This window comes from Ornithodoros turicata, chromosome 8 (assembly GCF_037126465.1).
Source record: "Ornithodoros turicata isolate Travis chromosome 8, ASM3712646v1, whole genome shotgun sequence".
Lineage (NCBI taxonomy): Eukaryota > Metazoa > Arthropoda > Arachnida > Ixodida > Argasidae > Ornithodoros > Ornithodoros turicata.
The window spans coordinates 9,242,824-9,259,897 of record NC_088208.1 but is presented as its reverse complement, the minus strand read 5'-3'; the positions used below and the strand labels follow the sequence as shown (position 1 = coordinate 9,259,897).

General features: G+C 46.9%; 1 protein-coding gene across 1 annotated transcript in view; it reads left to right on the top strand.

The window, feature by feature from the left end:
- The window catches only part of LOC135365911 (venom metalloproteinase antarease-like TserMP_B), a 62,637-nt gene extending 56,023 nt beyond the window's left edge, over positions 1–6,614 (top strand). The window contains exon 14 of the mRNA XM_064598579.1: positions 6,445–6,614. Coding sequence (XP_064454649.1) covers positions 6,445–6,495 — 51 coding nt within the window. The 3' untranslated portion in view covers positions 6,496–6,614. The remainder of the gene's footprint in view (positions 1–6,444) is intronic.
- Positions 6,615–17,074: the final 10,460 nt, after the last annotated feature.

Sequence of the window (17,074 nt, the reverse complement as noted above, 5' to 3'; positions counted from 1 at the left end):
GCCACCCTCTGTTGCCAATATTACAAGCTCTATTGTTTTTGATCTAATACACCAAGTAGAGCAACACCCGATCTTGTTGAAGCTTGCCGATGACCAAAACCGAAATGTACCAAGGAAACATGCCATGTGGGAAAAGATCGCTCTTGAAATAGAAAAGAGACACCCGGATGTCCCCATATCCACGGTGCAGTCGTTGTATCAGTTGCTGTTAATTAACAATAACGAGTTGGCAGCATTCGCCTTCCAAACCAAAAGGTCGCTAGCAGTTTGGTTTAAAAACGACAAATGTGTGAGCAGTATCGCACGCCGGGTAAGACAAAGAGGGGCAAAATTTTATCCCCAAGCCGGCCACTGTCGGGTCACGCATAATCATAGTTGTCTGGCATCATAAATTAACCATGTAATGGTATAATATTTTAGGGCTGTCATTACACAAGCCTACATGGTAGCACCCCGGGGTCATCAGTGCATTCGCGGGAGGCCACTGTGTGCATACATCGTGTTCTGACAAGCACCAACGAGAACGATCAGTTGTAATAAAGGCAGTCAGTTTTCCGCGGTTTCACTATTCTTACGTGTTTCCCATTCATCGCGGCCACACAGTTTAGGAACTGCCACAACGCTTTAGAGTAACGTGCTTTACCCCTGGATAAAGCTATAGTGCTGAAGATGCAACGCTTACGTGATGGCGTCTCGCTTTGTCATGACATTATTTCATAATTAGTCACTAGGGGAGCTTTCTATATAACGCGATATGCAAAAAGTGCCAATTCGTGAATTTCGTTTTGTTCCATAATTTTATACGTATGTATGGGACGGTAACGTACCTCCACCAAAAAAAGAGAAAAAGAAAAGAAACAGGAAAGATCATAAGGATTGTTTGAGTGGGTGTGAACTCTGCCTCGCTATGCCACCGGTATACGCGATGAACGTTTTACTGGGAATGAGTAGTAGACACAAAAACATGGCCTGTCCAACGCCTAAAGCAATGGGGCCAATGAAACGCAGGAATTGGAAGCTACCAAAGCTAGCCAAGCTCGCCAAAAAGAAAGAAAGTAAGACGGATGGAGGATAGAGGATGAAGGGTGGAGACGCGTTGAGGGTGCATGAGTTCGTCGGGGAGAGCAAATTATTAGATGGGCCGTTGAGCAAGACCTCCCTTCTGCAGAAAGAGGACAAGGTTTCTTGCTTTAGCAGAGCGTGCGGCAGAGGGACCATCACAGACACACACACACACACAATTGACACAAAAAGGTGCACGCTCCACTCTGTCCTCCAATCAGAAGTGAGAGCCTTATCAGTCACGGCAATGATTGGCGCAGAACCTGCTATACGGTGAAGCTGTTTTTACTGTGTTCGAAAGGTGCGACCTTTACGCCACAGCAGTCTCTGCTTTACACCACACTCAACACCGTCAGACTGCTGCGGAGTCACGGTAAAAAATGACGACGCACAGCTTTCACAGTACTCTCTCCTACACTCTTTCCCGCTCACTCTTATTTACGAACGTTTTATGCATCTAGAGGGATGTTTAAGCGCACATAATTCGAACGAACCTGTTGCAGACGGGTTAGGGAAAGACGATCACTGGCCAGTATACTGTCCCGCATATTGGCCTCTATACTCTCCTTCTGCGCTTTGCTATGCGGAGCAGAATGTATTTAAAAGTGGCCGCATCCATTCTCAAAACCTTGCGGTAGACAAATGGGTCCTCGTGTGGTAGCTCCCGTAGAAGGCTATTTTGCAGACCGTACTTCCTCAGCACCCATTCATTCGTCCATAGCTTCTTTAACCGCTTTTTTTCGTGGCAGCATTCACTATCGTCAATAAGAAAAGCGAGGCACAAATTTTCGCTTTCTTTCGTCCATTGTGTACCAAGCGTCGTGCACATAAAATTAATGCTGCAACGTTCAACCGCAGCGCGAACGTTATCCCCGGCTTCCCCAGCATCTGAGCCGACAGCACATTGGATCACTGTGCCCAAGCAGCACAATGTACTGAAAGTCGAGTGCAACAGGGGTGGACGGTATGTGTCTTATCAATGTTCCTTAGTTTCAGGAGTCTGTTCAAGGCCTTCCACCTACCCGTCCACCCCTATTGCACTCGGCTTTCAGTACATTGTGCTGCTTGGGTGTGTAGGCATTCCAAAAGGGCGTAGCCTCAACGCCTTATCATTTACCCCTCTCGCTCCTTCAGTCGCTGCGCCGTCAGAAAACACGCTCGTGTGAATACACGGTAACATGATGAAATAGAAGAGGTGGAAATTTGTAGCAGGCGTCACAGAAGCTGTTTACAGTGAAGATGGCAGCATGGCGTAAAGATCTCTGCATTACAGCACTGCATTTCCCGCGAATAATCGTCGATATCCATGTCGAAGTTGTCCACTAACAAAAAGCATGATAACAGTTATGAAAATATTACAGTTTACCGTAGTCGGATCATTGGGCAACATAGAAAGTCCGTACTTTGCTTTCGAGCATGCACTTTGAAGGTTGTCCCTGCAGCCGCTCAAGAGGAAGTATGCCACGGAACATCACAAGCACCCGGGCGCTTGTCGTCTGCTTCTACGCACCGAAACGAAACGGGAGCATGAAAAGCAGTTCAGAGTCTCGCACTCCCGGGTGCGCGAGTGGTGTTTGTGTCGCGCTAAGTCAGTGGTGTCCGAAACACTCGCGCTCGGGAGCGCCTACTTAACGCACCAAATGTTTGCTGTTTTCACTTTCGAATGTTGCAAAGTACACATCTCAACCGTAGCACACCTTAGTAATGAATCTAGGACATTCTTACGAACTAGCGCCGAGTACATAGGACGGCAAAAGTAAATTCCGTCTTTGTAGGTGTAATGTATAGGTGACGTTAACCGGTAGGACGCGTAACGTGTATGAGAGACCCGGCAGAACACAATGACAGTGTCGTCCGCCACGCTACTAGAACGACCTTTACTTTTACGTCGAATGTAAATTATCTGTATCATGTGTCTCTGTCAAGCATCCACCTGTCCTCTTGCACTGCACGCCACCCTTTTTTTGGCCCATTCGACCAGTTCTTGTTAAGAACCTGTACACAGGGTGTTAGTCGGGGCCAACACACCCGAACGGCCTGAAGCTTCCGTAGCTTCGTTTAACCTGTGGCAGGTCATGAAAAACCTCCGATTTGTTGTTAGACATCTGATGTCGAGTAGACATCAGCATATCGAGCCACATCAGGATGCGCGCGGGCATGCACTTACCCTCAGCACATTATCTCAGAGACGGTACATACAGGGTGTCCCAGAAAACGTGTCATTGAATTATAATAAAAAAACTACACCACCTAGAATCATGCGGTCAACGGAATTTGTTCTTACTAGGCTTTTGCCACCTCCTGATGTGAATGTCGTGTAACGTAAGTTTAATTATGTAAGTCTTTGCGAACTGAAGTCGGAAATTTGACAAGTAAATGTCTTTTTTATTTACCCCACAAATGTGAAGAGCGTGTCTAATTTACTCAAATTAATGATAATTGACAGGAATATTCAGGGGGTATCCCATCAGAAAAAATTAGCCGAACATCATGCTCTACGGAGGTAGCGCGCGACAAATTTTTCAGCGCAATCCTTGTCAATCCGACGAAAGGAGGTTGGAAACACAGCCCACACCTGCAACGTAGAAAGAGATAACAGAGGTACGGCTTAGCGCGTCCGACTTTCGCTGGGATCGCACTTTCCCTCTCCCAATTTCAGGAACTGTCACTTTTTCTACTATCACTCTGTGGGCTGGGTTTCGAACCTCCTTTCGTCGGACTGAGAGCGATTGCGCTCAAAAAGTCGTCGCGCGTTATGGTTCGGTGCTACGAAAAGCATGATGTTCGGCTATTTTTTCAAATGGGATAGCTCATGAATATCACTGTCAATTATCATGAACTTCAGTGAATCCGGCACGCTCTTCATATTGGTGGGGTAAAAAAAGTGACCCTTACTTGGCAAATTTCCGAGTTCAGATCGCAAACATTTACACAATTAAACTTACGAAACGTGACATTCACATCAGGAGTTGGCAAAAATCTAGTAAGAACAAATGCCGTTGACCGCATGAATCTAGGTCGCGTAGTTTTTTTATTATAATTCAATGACACGTTTTCTGGGACACCCTGTATATAGTATGGGTGAAACTGTATTATCACCTTTGACCGGAAGTACGAGGCTGTGGCTGCGAATCCCACTGTTGGTGCCCTGTATTAGATCGTCATTGTGTTGTCAATTGTCGTTGAAGAATGTAACTTGGCGTTGTGAGGGCTGTATGTCTTGTGTTCATTCGCATATATGTTTAATTGCCTCAGCTCCTAATAGCCCTTGCAGAGTCCTTCTCAGGTTAAGGCTGGTGAGGTGTCGGAATTAAAAGCATGCGATTTCTTGAGAAGACTTAATGCGAACCGTCAATTAATTTTTTTGTGACAGCCTTCCCTGGACCGCCATTTTACGCCACCAACCCCCGGAACGTGCGTGGAATAGGACCGTGGTTTTTGCGGAGTACTGAACAGTTATGTTGTGCAACAAGCAAATCTTGGTCTCCCGATGCGCGCCCCTGAATTTTGACAAATGCACGCCCCTGAAAAATGCGCGCCCCTGAAATCACCCTGATATTTTATTCGTTGTTGGTCCTCGCTTCCGCGAGAATTGTGGCCGCCGGTCATTTCATTTCAAGCAGCTGAAACGGTGAACACTTAACGGTTAACGCATTAGCCGCATAACACTTAACCGGATTCTGGTGCATTCTTACAAGGTACTGTCATGAGGCGTATCTTTGACGGCTATCAAAGTTTCACAGCCCTTTAAGGCCCACCATACTGCGGCTGCCTGAACTTCTGCTGATCTGCACTTTGTGTTTTCTCTTTTATTCGATGGAACACGTGACAAGAACAGACGACGCATGTGTAGAAAAATTCCCTCTAAAAAAACAAAAAAAAAACAAGTGCGAACGTCACCCAGTAAGAACCAATCGGGGCGCGACCCTGAGAAAGAAAGTCCTTCGTTGGCGGAAGGCTTTTAATAAATGGTGCTGTGCATGTAAAATATCTTTCAGGTCGATTTATTTCGTTACATTGGTAGCGTAGCTCAACAACAACAACTTTGTTTTGGCTTTGGAGAGTACACCTTAGTACACATTCCCAAGCAGCACACAATATTGGGCCCATATTGGCTGGTCATTGGCGATACGGGTCCAATATGGGACCCGTATAGCCAAGCTTTACCTCTCGCCAAGATTTTCTCCATATTGGCTAAAAATGGGCAATATTGGGAAAATCCTGGCAATATGGGCCCCATATTGCCCACTTTTAGCCAATATTGGGAAAATGCCTGCGATATAGGTCCCATATTGCCCGCGTACACCCCATATTGACTGAAAATACAGAAAATGGTACGTACCCGTGTTGCAATGCCCGAGCAGCACGGGAAGATTGAACGTTGAAGCGTGTGAAATACCCAATTCAGACAATCGTTACATCCAACAACTTCCCGCAGATGATTAACGTTGTTCGAAACCGTCAACGTACTTGGCAATGCCAATGTAACGTCCGCTAGAATTCGACAACTTAACATTCCATGGTCTGGAAATAGCCGCCATCTTCCTTCGCGATGCCAATGCCAATCGGTCGAGCCGACTGAGAGCGAGCGGGTTGTTTGAGCGAAATCACGTCCTTCGCGTCCTACAGCTAATGCGCATGCGCGACAGTTCGAACTGACGTTTCATGGGGCTAAAATGTCGCTGGTTGCTGTAATGATAACGGAATTGCGGCAGGTCAAGTAAAAAACACAATGTTTGATAGGAAGGGATGGGTCTTCTGTAAAATTAGGTGCTTGCAAGTTGCTGCGAGCAGTGTGAATTGCTCTGGCGTATGTCCGTCACCGTCACGAAAGTGTTTCGCTCCTTTGTTATCTCTCGGAGCGGGTTGGAAAATTTTACTTCACAGAATATTGTGATCCCAATGAAGGCCTCTGAGGGATCTTTCGCATTGGCAGTTCTGTGGGACTGCTTGTGTCCTTCAGCGAGGCGGGCGTAGTTCTTCGTTTTTCTTTTTTTTTTTGAGATGCCGTGTTTTTTGTTTTTGCAATTATGAGCAACGTGGATCAATTACATCCGTAGAAATAAAAATGTAAAGAGCAGAGAAAAGTATTATCTGTGGTGGATAATATACAGGATAATTCTTTATTATTATTTATTATTACTTTATATTGGCAATATTGGCGCAAAATGGGCTTGCCAATATGGGCAGCCCATATTGGTCCAGTATGGCGCCTGGTTGCACTCCCCATATTGGTTCAATATTGGCAGCCCACATTGGGCCAATATTGGTAATCTTGCAAATCCATATGGGTCCAATATTGAACCAATATTGGCGTGCTGCTTGGGTTGGTAGCGCAGATCAAATAGTGCACAACTAACATATACTTGTCTACCGCTTCAGATATGCATACGCGGTGAATGTGTAGAGCCACCCGCAACGACAAAGAAGTAGGACGAAAAGAAGAAAAAGGCGAATACGGAAGAAACTAAGAACCTGAAGGCACCGAAGAAGTCGAAGAAGCTGTAGCATTTATATATTTGCTCGCAATAAAATTAGTTCGATAACTTATATATAGGCACCAGCTGTAAGTTCGGGAACACACAACATAATACAGTACTGAAACGCCATTACTAGATTGGCTGCCAGTCGACGGTGATTAGATACTATATCACATCAACAAATCATGCACACATGATGGGTATCACCCTGTATATGTCACTATGTATGAAAAAAATAGAAACAACGAGAGAGAGAGAGATAATTAAGGGCGATCCGCTCATTTGCAATCTAGGCTTTTAGTGTAAGGAAGATGATAACCTTTATATTTTAGTGTAACCATACCGGGCTCCCATGTACTAAAAGAAAATTTCTAGCAGCTAATTCTAGGACATGACACGTGCAAGAACGCTCGACGGCGCTCATGCAGTGCGGGCCTGAGCCACTCTGCGTACGCTTCATAGGACCGCCACATAATTTGTGCTGGGGCTCCTGTGCCCTCCTGAGTTTGCATGACAGTGTGAAACGGAAAAACACGGCCACCTGAAAATGAACGTGACAGTTCTCTTCCTAGGAGGAAACGCAATAGGTGGATAGAGGTGTGGCACACTCAGTAAATTTGTTCCTGCGTCGCACCTGGAGACGTGCCATCAGCAGCTTGTAATGAGGGAAGACAATGCGAGTACTCCCACCATTTTACGCGTATCCTGAAGAAGCACTCAATTTCTACACGCAAATAGCAAAAACTACGCGGATATTTACATACTGCGTGTTGTGTCTGTCCTTTCGTGTGCCCTAGTCTCAGGGTTTTACGTTATGCATCATCTTCACCAGCTCGCTTGCTTCTTAGCCATTTTTTTTCATTGTCATATAAAGGCTGTTCTTCTATCCTTTTCATACTGAAAGGAAAAGACTACGAGAGCAGCACTGATGCCAGTTATCCAGGCGGGTTATAAAGCCAGGCGGACACCATGTTGGAAAGTGCTGTGCGGAAACTGGATGAGAATTTCCCTATGATTCATTAACTTTCTAATTATATGTTTTTGAACAAAAAAGCGATACAGGAGAATCAGTGGTAACCGTCATTTGGATTCACCCTTTTTTTTCTCGAAAAATTCTGAAACTAGCACATACATCGATATGTAAATCGACAAATATTCATATGCAATCGAGCCGAACGAGAACCACGCACTCCTCGAGAACCACGCACGACACGACTTTCCGATTATCTGAGCCGGAAAGTGGTGGTGGTGTGGTGGTACAACTAAAAGAACTCCCCCGCTGTCGGCCTCACAATTCACAGAAGTCCGCAAAACCACGACCAACGCTCTGGGGGAATGTGCGTCCTGGGCCGACTTCCAGGGGATATGGGCGGTCATATGTCCGACAATGTCTGAGGGAAACCAAGGAAAACGGAAAGCGGTCTGTTTGGTCATCAGATGAGAACGTACTCCAGTCACCTCCACCGCTACAGCTTACGTGGCACTCCGCGGCGAACGCCCGTCGCTTTTCTTCTTCTCGAGAAATGCCTGGTTTCGGTTTTGGATCGCTTACATAGAAAAATTTAGCTATGTATATTTCAGAGTACGTGCTATTTTCAGGGAACTTAAAAAGATGATGGAATCAAGATATGAATTGTTCCAGTGCTGGTATCTCTCATTCCCTCGAAGAGCTCTAACTAGTAAGTTACTGACTGGATTTTAGGTAACTTGTCGTGTAATTACCTTTATGTGAAAAACGCGTCTAGGTAGCTCACACAGTTTTATTAGACGTGTAGACAGATTAATATCATGTAGACGTTTAAAAATTCCAGACCGGTAATGAAATGTGTCCGTTTGCTTTTCATGCCTCTGCATAGCTGACCTTGTAAACTGCTAGATTGATTGCTTACAGGGCACTGTTCATGTAGCTCAGTGCTCTACCTTTTGCACCATATCTATCTCTTTAACGTGACTTTTGTCATTGTATTCATGAATAGATTTCCCCGCATGTAATGCAATTCCTGAGTAGTCTGGCAATCACTTATGATAATTTATCGTATGATGCTAAAAGAATGTGAAGCAAACAGCTCAAGCATGATTTTTCGCTCGGAAATCCTCACCTTACTCCTACACTGACCGTAAGTGTGTCTAGTTCCTAAAATAGTTGTTTAAACAAGTACGCGACTTCACTTCGTCCCGTCATGTCTCTGAAAAAGGTGAAGAAAAGGAAAGCGCAAATTGCGCTTTCGCTGTTGTGGCCTTCTCAGGAGGCCCGACAACGCGGGGCGACCTCCCATTCGTGCACGCGTAGGATTTCCTACTTTGATTGGATACCCCATCTGCATCACCGTATCATGTCTCATAAAAGGTGTGTAGCCACCTGCATAATAATTATTTATGGCAACGTACGAGCAACTCAGCACGCGACCTTGTGACGGTGCGAGCTCGGTCCTCGCGCTATCTGCATTCCTGCTCTAGCCATCGACAAGTACAGGCCAAATAAAACCACGTTTCTGCATGTAGTATAACCGTCCAGTCCCAGGCAGCACAATGTACTGAAAGTCGAGTGCAATAGGGGTGGACGGGTAGGTGGAAGGCCTTGAACACACTCCTGAAACTAAAGAACATTGATAACACACATACCGTCCACCCCTATTGCACTCGACTTTCAGTACATTGTGCTGCTTGGGGTCTTTGAGCGCCTCACGTGAAAGGAAAGAAAGCGCAAGTTGTACTTTGCCTGGTCTCTCCTTCCCAAGAGGCGACCTTCCCATTCGAGTCGGCGGACGATTTCCTACGATGACTGCCTATCGCTTCGCTAATTGCGCTTTCTTTCGCGCATAAATCGCGAACGACGCAACGAATAAATCCCGCTCCCTTTTATTGGTATAGCACTGCAGGAAACACCATTAAGCGGCACCCTTGAGGGGACGAGTCCATATTACTGCCGCGAATCAACAGTGGCTATGAGCGCTGTACAGACGTTGGCAGGTGGCGAGACGACAGCGGGAAGGAGTGGGGGGCAAGGGAAGTTTAGTATACGTCCTGAGTCGACTAGAGGGGTAACTGTGTCGGTATTCGTCTGGAAAATCTGCCGGAAAGCCCCAGACAGAACATCCGGTATGAGGATTCGAACCCGCTTCACCCACACCCGCTTCTAGGCGCGGAAAGCGGGAATCCTAACCACTATAACATGGGAGCTGGAAAGAGTGTTGAGCCTTCCCTAGAGGCTATTGCGCGTTCGAGCTTCTGTGTTGTTGCTCGTGCTTAGAACTCGGGCAGTGAGGATATGCATCCTGTGACTCAGTTTTGAAGAAAGGATGATTCGTTGTTGTTCAAGGAACTTGTCTTCGTTGGCGTACACGTATGCTATCTAGAAACAGTCATCTTCCCCACATTAGTTGGTGACCCGGACGGAGCGCTACAACTCTGAGCAATCTCGTGGCAGACAGCAATGCATAACCCCGAGCAGCGAACACAGCCCACATCGCTACAATGGCGGCAGTCTCCCTGAAACCCCATTATTTTGGCCGGCGAACCCAGCACTTTGGTTCGCACTGATAGAAGCACAGTTTGCGACGTGGGACGTCACCGTGCAAGTGACAACATTTCAGTACGCCACGTCATTGCAGGCTTATCACTGAGTGAAGCAGCCGAGGTGCGCGATATTATTATCTCGCCACCTACACATAAGTCGAATAACAAGTTAGAGGAAATGTTGGTGCAACGCACAACACTTTTCGAGGAATGAATGCTGCAACAGTTGCTCACAGCGGATGATTTGGCGACTAGAAGCTAATACAACTTTTGGGTCGAATGCGGCAATTGCTGGGTGAGATGCCGGCCGGACATGCGATGAGACGACGGCCTCTGTCAATCCGCTCTGTCCCCAAGACCCCATCGTCAGATCCACATAAACATGTTGATCAAGCAATCTCTCCCCTACCGAGCACCCCAATGCAACCTCTTCTATGATATACAACCGACGGACATCGGAGGCCGTTGACCTCCAACTGGAGAACACGTCTTCCAATCATATGGCAGGAGCATTAATGGAAGGATCGGCCTTATTTTTCTGTCGTAGAACGAAGCACAAAGTCTCCATTCCACACACAGGAGCAGAAGTTATCGCAATACCCGCAACGTCTATGCAGCGTCGGGCAGAGAATATTGTCCAATGTTTACAAGCTGTAAATGGATTTTCAGTTCTCATATATGGTCATCGTTCCTTGACTGTGGACCTAGGCTTGAGACGCGCCCATTTCGTTGGGTCTTTCTGGTAGTGCAATTCAATGTGCAATACTCAGAGTCGAGTCTCTTCCGAACTTTGGTCTCATGGTGGACTTGGACTTGCGTGCACGAACTCTTCGTGATCCGACAACCAGTTTCTCAGTGCTTGCAACTGAGTCATGTACAAATGTGATGAGCCCAGCGCTTTCTCTACCGCTCAAGAACGAGGCAATGGAAAAGAAATGCACAAGCGATATTCTGCCCTTACAGCATCTCTATGCACGAGCCATGCGGCAAAACATTCAGTAACACGTCACATCATCACTTCGGGACCTCCGGTACATCATCGTCGAAGGAGAATGGCTCCCGAGGGACATAAAGTAGAAAGAAAAGAGTTCGAACGTAGCTGGAACTGGAAATCGTGCGCCTCTCTTCTAGTATGTGGTCAACTCAACTGGACCTGGTGCCCAAGGCGACACCTGGGAACTGGCGCCCCTGTGGCGACTACCGTGCATTATACCAAATACCTCAACCCGACAGGTATCCCATACCTCACTTTAGATGCAGATTTCAGATTTTATTTATGAACAGGTCAGATTATTCAGGTCAGGTATTCAGAGGTCAAAGCCTGTAAATGCAATTCATCTGCCCGTAGCCACACTGCGTGGAGAATCTTTGTTTTCCAAGATGAACTTCATAAAAGCATATTACCAAAGTCTAGTAAAAGAGGAGGACATTCCAAAAACGGCAGCTACGCCCCGTGGGTTACTTGAGTACACAAGGATGACATTCGGTCTGAAAAACGCTTCCCAATCATTTCAAGTGATTAATGGATGAAGTCACACGAAGTCTACCCTTTGTATATGTATACATTGACAACCTTTTCAGTGACTTCCATCTTTCAACGTGTTACTGTCCAGCGAAACGTTTGACGAACACGAGAGTCATATGCATCAAGTGTTTCGTCGCCAACAGGACTACGAAGGACTAGTTATTAATTCCGAGAAATGTGAATTTGTCGCCAAGGAAATGGACTTTCTGGGCTAAGGATCAACTCTGAAGGACTGCAGCCTCTTCCTGACAAAGTGGAAGCTATTGATACCTTTCCGGAACCTAGAACCAATCGCACTTTGCGACAGTTCCTTCGTTTAGTTAATTCTCACCGGTGGCATATTCCCCCACTGTTCCCATATATTGCAGACGTTGAATGCGCGACTTTCTTCACGTAAAGCGACAAATGCAGAACTGAAGTGGTTTGAGGAAGCCCGTACAGGGCGCTTCAGCGCATCAAAGAAACGATCGATACTGTCTCTCCCTTGACGCATCTCCAACCCAATGCACCCATTCGACTCGTAGTCGACGCATGAGACGTTGGGATCGATGCAGCCTCGCAACAGTGTCCAGGCGGTATGTTGAGGCCACTAGCATTTTACTAGAGGCGCACTGTGTTCTGGGACAGAACTGCCTGCCATCTATCTCTGTGTGAGACATTTTCGTTAATTCTTGGAAGGACGACAGTTTCATGTCCTAACAGTTCACAAGTCACTCACGTTTGCCAACATGACTGAAACCGATTGTCTTACGCCACGAGAGATTCGCCATCTATCACTTGAGTTGGAATTTACCACAGATGTTCGGCACACCAAGGGGAATGCCAACGCAGTTGTAGACGCTTTGTCTAGGGCGCACATCGACGTAGTTACAACATGCAGGACTCAGATTACCAATTTTGATTAAATGACTTGTGTCCAGCAACGAACAGCAACAGCGTTTAAAAGATAACCCTGCATCATTGGTACTTCAGGATGTGCAGCTGCATATAGCAATAGGCTACTTATTTGTGGCACATCAACAGGAATTCCGCGATCGTTGGTACCTTCTTCATTTCGACGCATTTTGTCATCACACAATTAGCCATTGCACAGTTTGTCTCTCCCAGAAATCAATGTAACCCGAAAACTAAGAGCCGCTCGGTACATTGATGATGTACTCGCTTGGGATGAATCGAGACGTGAGGACATGGGCTCGTATGTGTCGTCAGTGCTAGCGAACAAAGGTGCATTGACATATGGTTTCACCGCCGTGGACATTCTTGGTTCCTGACGGACGTCTCACTGACGAGCATATTGATTTAGTGGGATCACTTCCCCAATCAAAAGAATATCGTTATATCCTGACGTGACAGATTTTCAAGATGACCGGAAGCTACACCTGTTAGAGACATTTCAGCTTAGGTAGTAGCACAAACATTTCGTGCGGCTTCGATTTCTCGGTACGGTACACCACCCCAGGTTATAACGGACAAAGGACATCAATTTCAAGCGAACCTTTTTCGAAGCTTTCTTTCTTTATGTGGGATGCACCGCCATTTAAATACATCAGTCACCACATACGTGTGGCGATCCGTCACTGTGGACAGAGGTACGCCCTCTTGTGCTCCTGGGAATGCGTACTACGCAGAAGAAAGATCTCGAGTGCAGTAGTGCAGAACTTCTATATGGAACAACACTAAGGCTGCCTGGACAATTTGTAGCACCTAAAAACAATCAAGTTCCCAATCCCCAGGAGTATGTTTATGTACGACTGAGAGACATTATGAGTAATCTACGGCCACCATCAACACGTGTTCAGCAAATCCACGATGTGCACATATGTGATGATATCCGGCCATGTGCTCCACCTTACTCCATTGACGCCAACCATTGACCATTTGGTGTACATCATAGCGAGTGGCGTAGCCAGACTATGGTGGGCTAGCAGGACTGGTGTGCTTACCGCCGTATTCAGTACATGGAATGCGTGATGCCCCGGTTTCGAGGCCAAGCTCCTGAGCTCCAGCGCTCGCTGTGAACCAAGCGGGTTCTTGTTGAACTAGTCCAACATGTCCCGTGTGTGGTATGGTTGACAATATTTATAGTGAATATATTTAGACCATCACAACGTTGGTTTGCGTACTGACCGTTTACTAGCATCCACAGTGGTGTGACCAAACCAGGTGGCATTTGCTAACGTCACGTCTGCCTAGCCGACGATCCAGGCTGCAAGCGAAAGATATCGGAATGTCGCGAAGCACGTGGCCACATGTCTTATCTTCGTTGTGTGATGACAGACGGGGCGAAAAACAAAATAAAGAGTGATTGCTGCTTCCGAGAGCTCGCCGCCTTGACGGTTTCTTTGTCTTCACTTTTTCTTTTCAACCTGGGGTGCTAGACTCGTCGTTTCTTGAAACACGAAGAAAGTTCAAGAAATGGGAGGGAGCGCAACCACTGGATGCTTTCCGTGGCCCACGTGAGCGCTCCTGATTGTCAATCAACTCTCAGGTAAAGGCTACCGAGACGCGCGCACTTTGAAATATTTTCATGACGTCAAAATGACGTTTTGGCTGCCCGGGAGGATGGTGTCTTTGCAGATTTCACCAATGTAAACAATTCGGGAGATATGAGGAAAGACAGCCGTGTGACAGTTTCTCTGGCCCACGTGACGGCCCGTGTTGTCAATAAAACCAAAGTACAACGAAAGGGAAAATGCAGCTTTTGGCAGAAGTTCCGTGACGTCAAAATGACGTTACGCAACATTTTTTTTCTACCGAGAAAAGTTCAAGAAAAGATAGTGGCGAACTTCGAAGTTTGTTAGAAAGAGTTGCGGCCGCTTTTATTGCCGTGATTTACTACTGCGCCTCTGAGCCCACACTTATCATGAGTATCGTTTGAAATGCCAAACGACGGTTTTTGCCAGTTTTACCGACTGTCGAAGAACGCTGTTCGTTCGCTGTGTGACCATCTGCGCAGAGCCTACACTATCAGAAGAGAACTTCACTGCATAGCATGTTGTGCGCCGACTACAGACACGGACGATATGCTTATCGCTTCCGATTTGAAGAGAGAGGCGACACTGGCATTTTTATAGCAATTATTGCATATCCAAATTGCTATACGCTCCCTCGCTCTTTGAATCAGAAGGGGGTAATCCTATAATTCGTCTCTATGGTTTATGGATGACGTGCTATGCGGTGAAGTTCTGTTCTGAGATTGTAGGATCCACGCAAGATGCGCTTCTCGTCATGGATAATGATATCACTGCGCACAAGATTGTTGTGTTCTTCACGTATGACGTTGTACTTCCCTTGGCCGCAGGTTCCGTGACAAAAATGGGATTTTCCATTGAGACGCGGAGGAGGACAACAGCTTTCCTTCTGATTAACAGATGCATCCTAAATATAAAATGCACACAACAGAAACATGAACACTGCATGTGCAGGGCGTTGGAAAGCGTCGGTGCTCTTCTATGCAGCGGAGCAGCACCTCGAAATGAGCGCTTGCAAGTGCACGGACCCAGGGTTTTTCGGGCACGCGACTTTTCCGTCCCATTTACGATGAAGTGGTTGTGTCGTCGCAGGGCGGGCACTAGTCTGTTTATATGTGCTCAAACTTACACAGGGTCATTCTGAAAAAGAAGCCAGCAGATACATAGAGAAAGGAAATAGGAAACAAATAGTTTTCAACCGAAGCGTTGCTGTGTTCACTGATCCCAAATACACGTATAGCACGACGATACAGCGGGTGTGTCATGTAATGTGGCACGAAACAGAGGCTTAAAATTCTACTTGGGTGTGTCACTGGCGCTTGTCATCGACTAACTTTTGGTGTGACTTGCGCGCACTTTTCGATTTTCAGTGGCGAGAAATATTCTGAACAGATCTCTGAAATGTGCCAAGTCAGCGCAACTTTTTTAATGTCGTTTGTTTTTCGTCTTTCTTTGTGTTTTTCCTTGTCTGTAACAGAAAGGGCATTTCGTTTGCTCAACCAATTTCAACACAAAACACATTACCCTTCAGCAATAAAAATAGCTGAGGAGAATTTTCTTTGCGCAAAAGCTCGACGGCGTTAATAGTAGTAAGTACTGACCACGTTTATCCGGAAACGCACATCTTCGTCTGGACGCCATTAATTAGCAATTAGAGCTAATTGGGACCCCCCACATTAATCAGCACCCTCCAAGGAGCCATCACACTAATTGGGGAACGTCTATCTCGTGTCCAGACCAGTTGTGCGTTTCCGGATAATCGTGGTCATAAAAAATAAAAAAAATAGGCAAAAAATAAAATAAAAATATAGAAATAGAGTGGAGAGGAACACTTTATTCGAAAATCAACGATGCCGCGGCGAAGAAGCCGCTCCGCAACACCCGAGTGACCAGTGCCCGCCATGTTGGTAGTTGGCACCCAGCAGTTGCAGAGATCGACGACAGGTGGCCACTTAGTTGCAAGGCATCACACCAGATGGCACCACCATCATAGCTCTAGACGAGAAAGACAGAGAACAAGATACTAGCAGCAGGTAAAAATGGCAGCACTGCTAAACAAGTCTAGGCATGCGAGAGCAAAGGTCTAACTGCTACTGCTAAAACAGCACGGAGAAAACAGTACACATCGGGGAAAAAGGCTTACGGGGGCGATCGCTTAGGCCTAACCACAGCGTCACAACACTATGCAGCTAACGCAAGGCGGGAACCACTGGGGACACACATCGCTAAACATGCGTCAACACGAACAAAAGGCTTGCTCACCGCAAAACAAGTCTAAACATGCGAGAAAAGGCTTAACACGAGCGCGGTCGAATCACTCGTTGGTCGCCGCTAAGCACGTCAAACATGCGAGAGAAGGAGCGCGTCAAATCACTCACCTTTTCCCCCGTGGCGACTGCTCAATAGCCAGGCAGAAACTGAGCGAGCGCGGACCACCCGAGCATACGTCTGCTCTCCGCGACAGGCAGCCAGAAACTGAGCTAGCGCGGGGAGCGCACGTCTGCTTTCCGCGACAGCCAGAAAGAAACTGACTGAGGCGCCGCGCCGCTGCAGCTATGGATGCGCGCGCGCTCCTATCGCCCTCTGCGCCGCCCGCGGGTGTTTTCGGTTTCGACTCTCCGCTGCACGCGCGCTCCTAGCGGCGACGGGTGGCTTCTGAGTTTCAGTTTCACTCTCCTTTCTTTGCGCGTGCGCGTTTATCTGTATAGAGGCAGCACGCACCGCGCTCGCGTCATCACTACGTGAAGATATACAGCTACCCCTCGTTACAAAATTGTTCCCGCACCCACGCTTCTTGGGCAGAAGTGGAGAAGGAATGTTTCAACAGCGAAGGTCCCCGCAACGACCTCGTCATCACTGCTTTTTGCTACTTGATAGACAAGGTATGCTTTGGCAACATAGGAGAGATCTCGCCGGGTCCGCTGCAGGAGATGGTGCGTCGGATCTACGCCCATTACAAGAACGTCTGCATAACAGTTCCGGACGAACCCCTGGGACTGATGAGCGAATTTGTGAGTCTG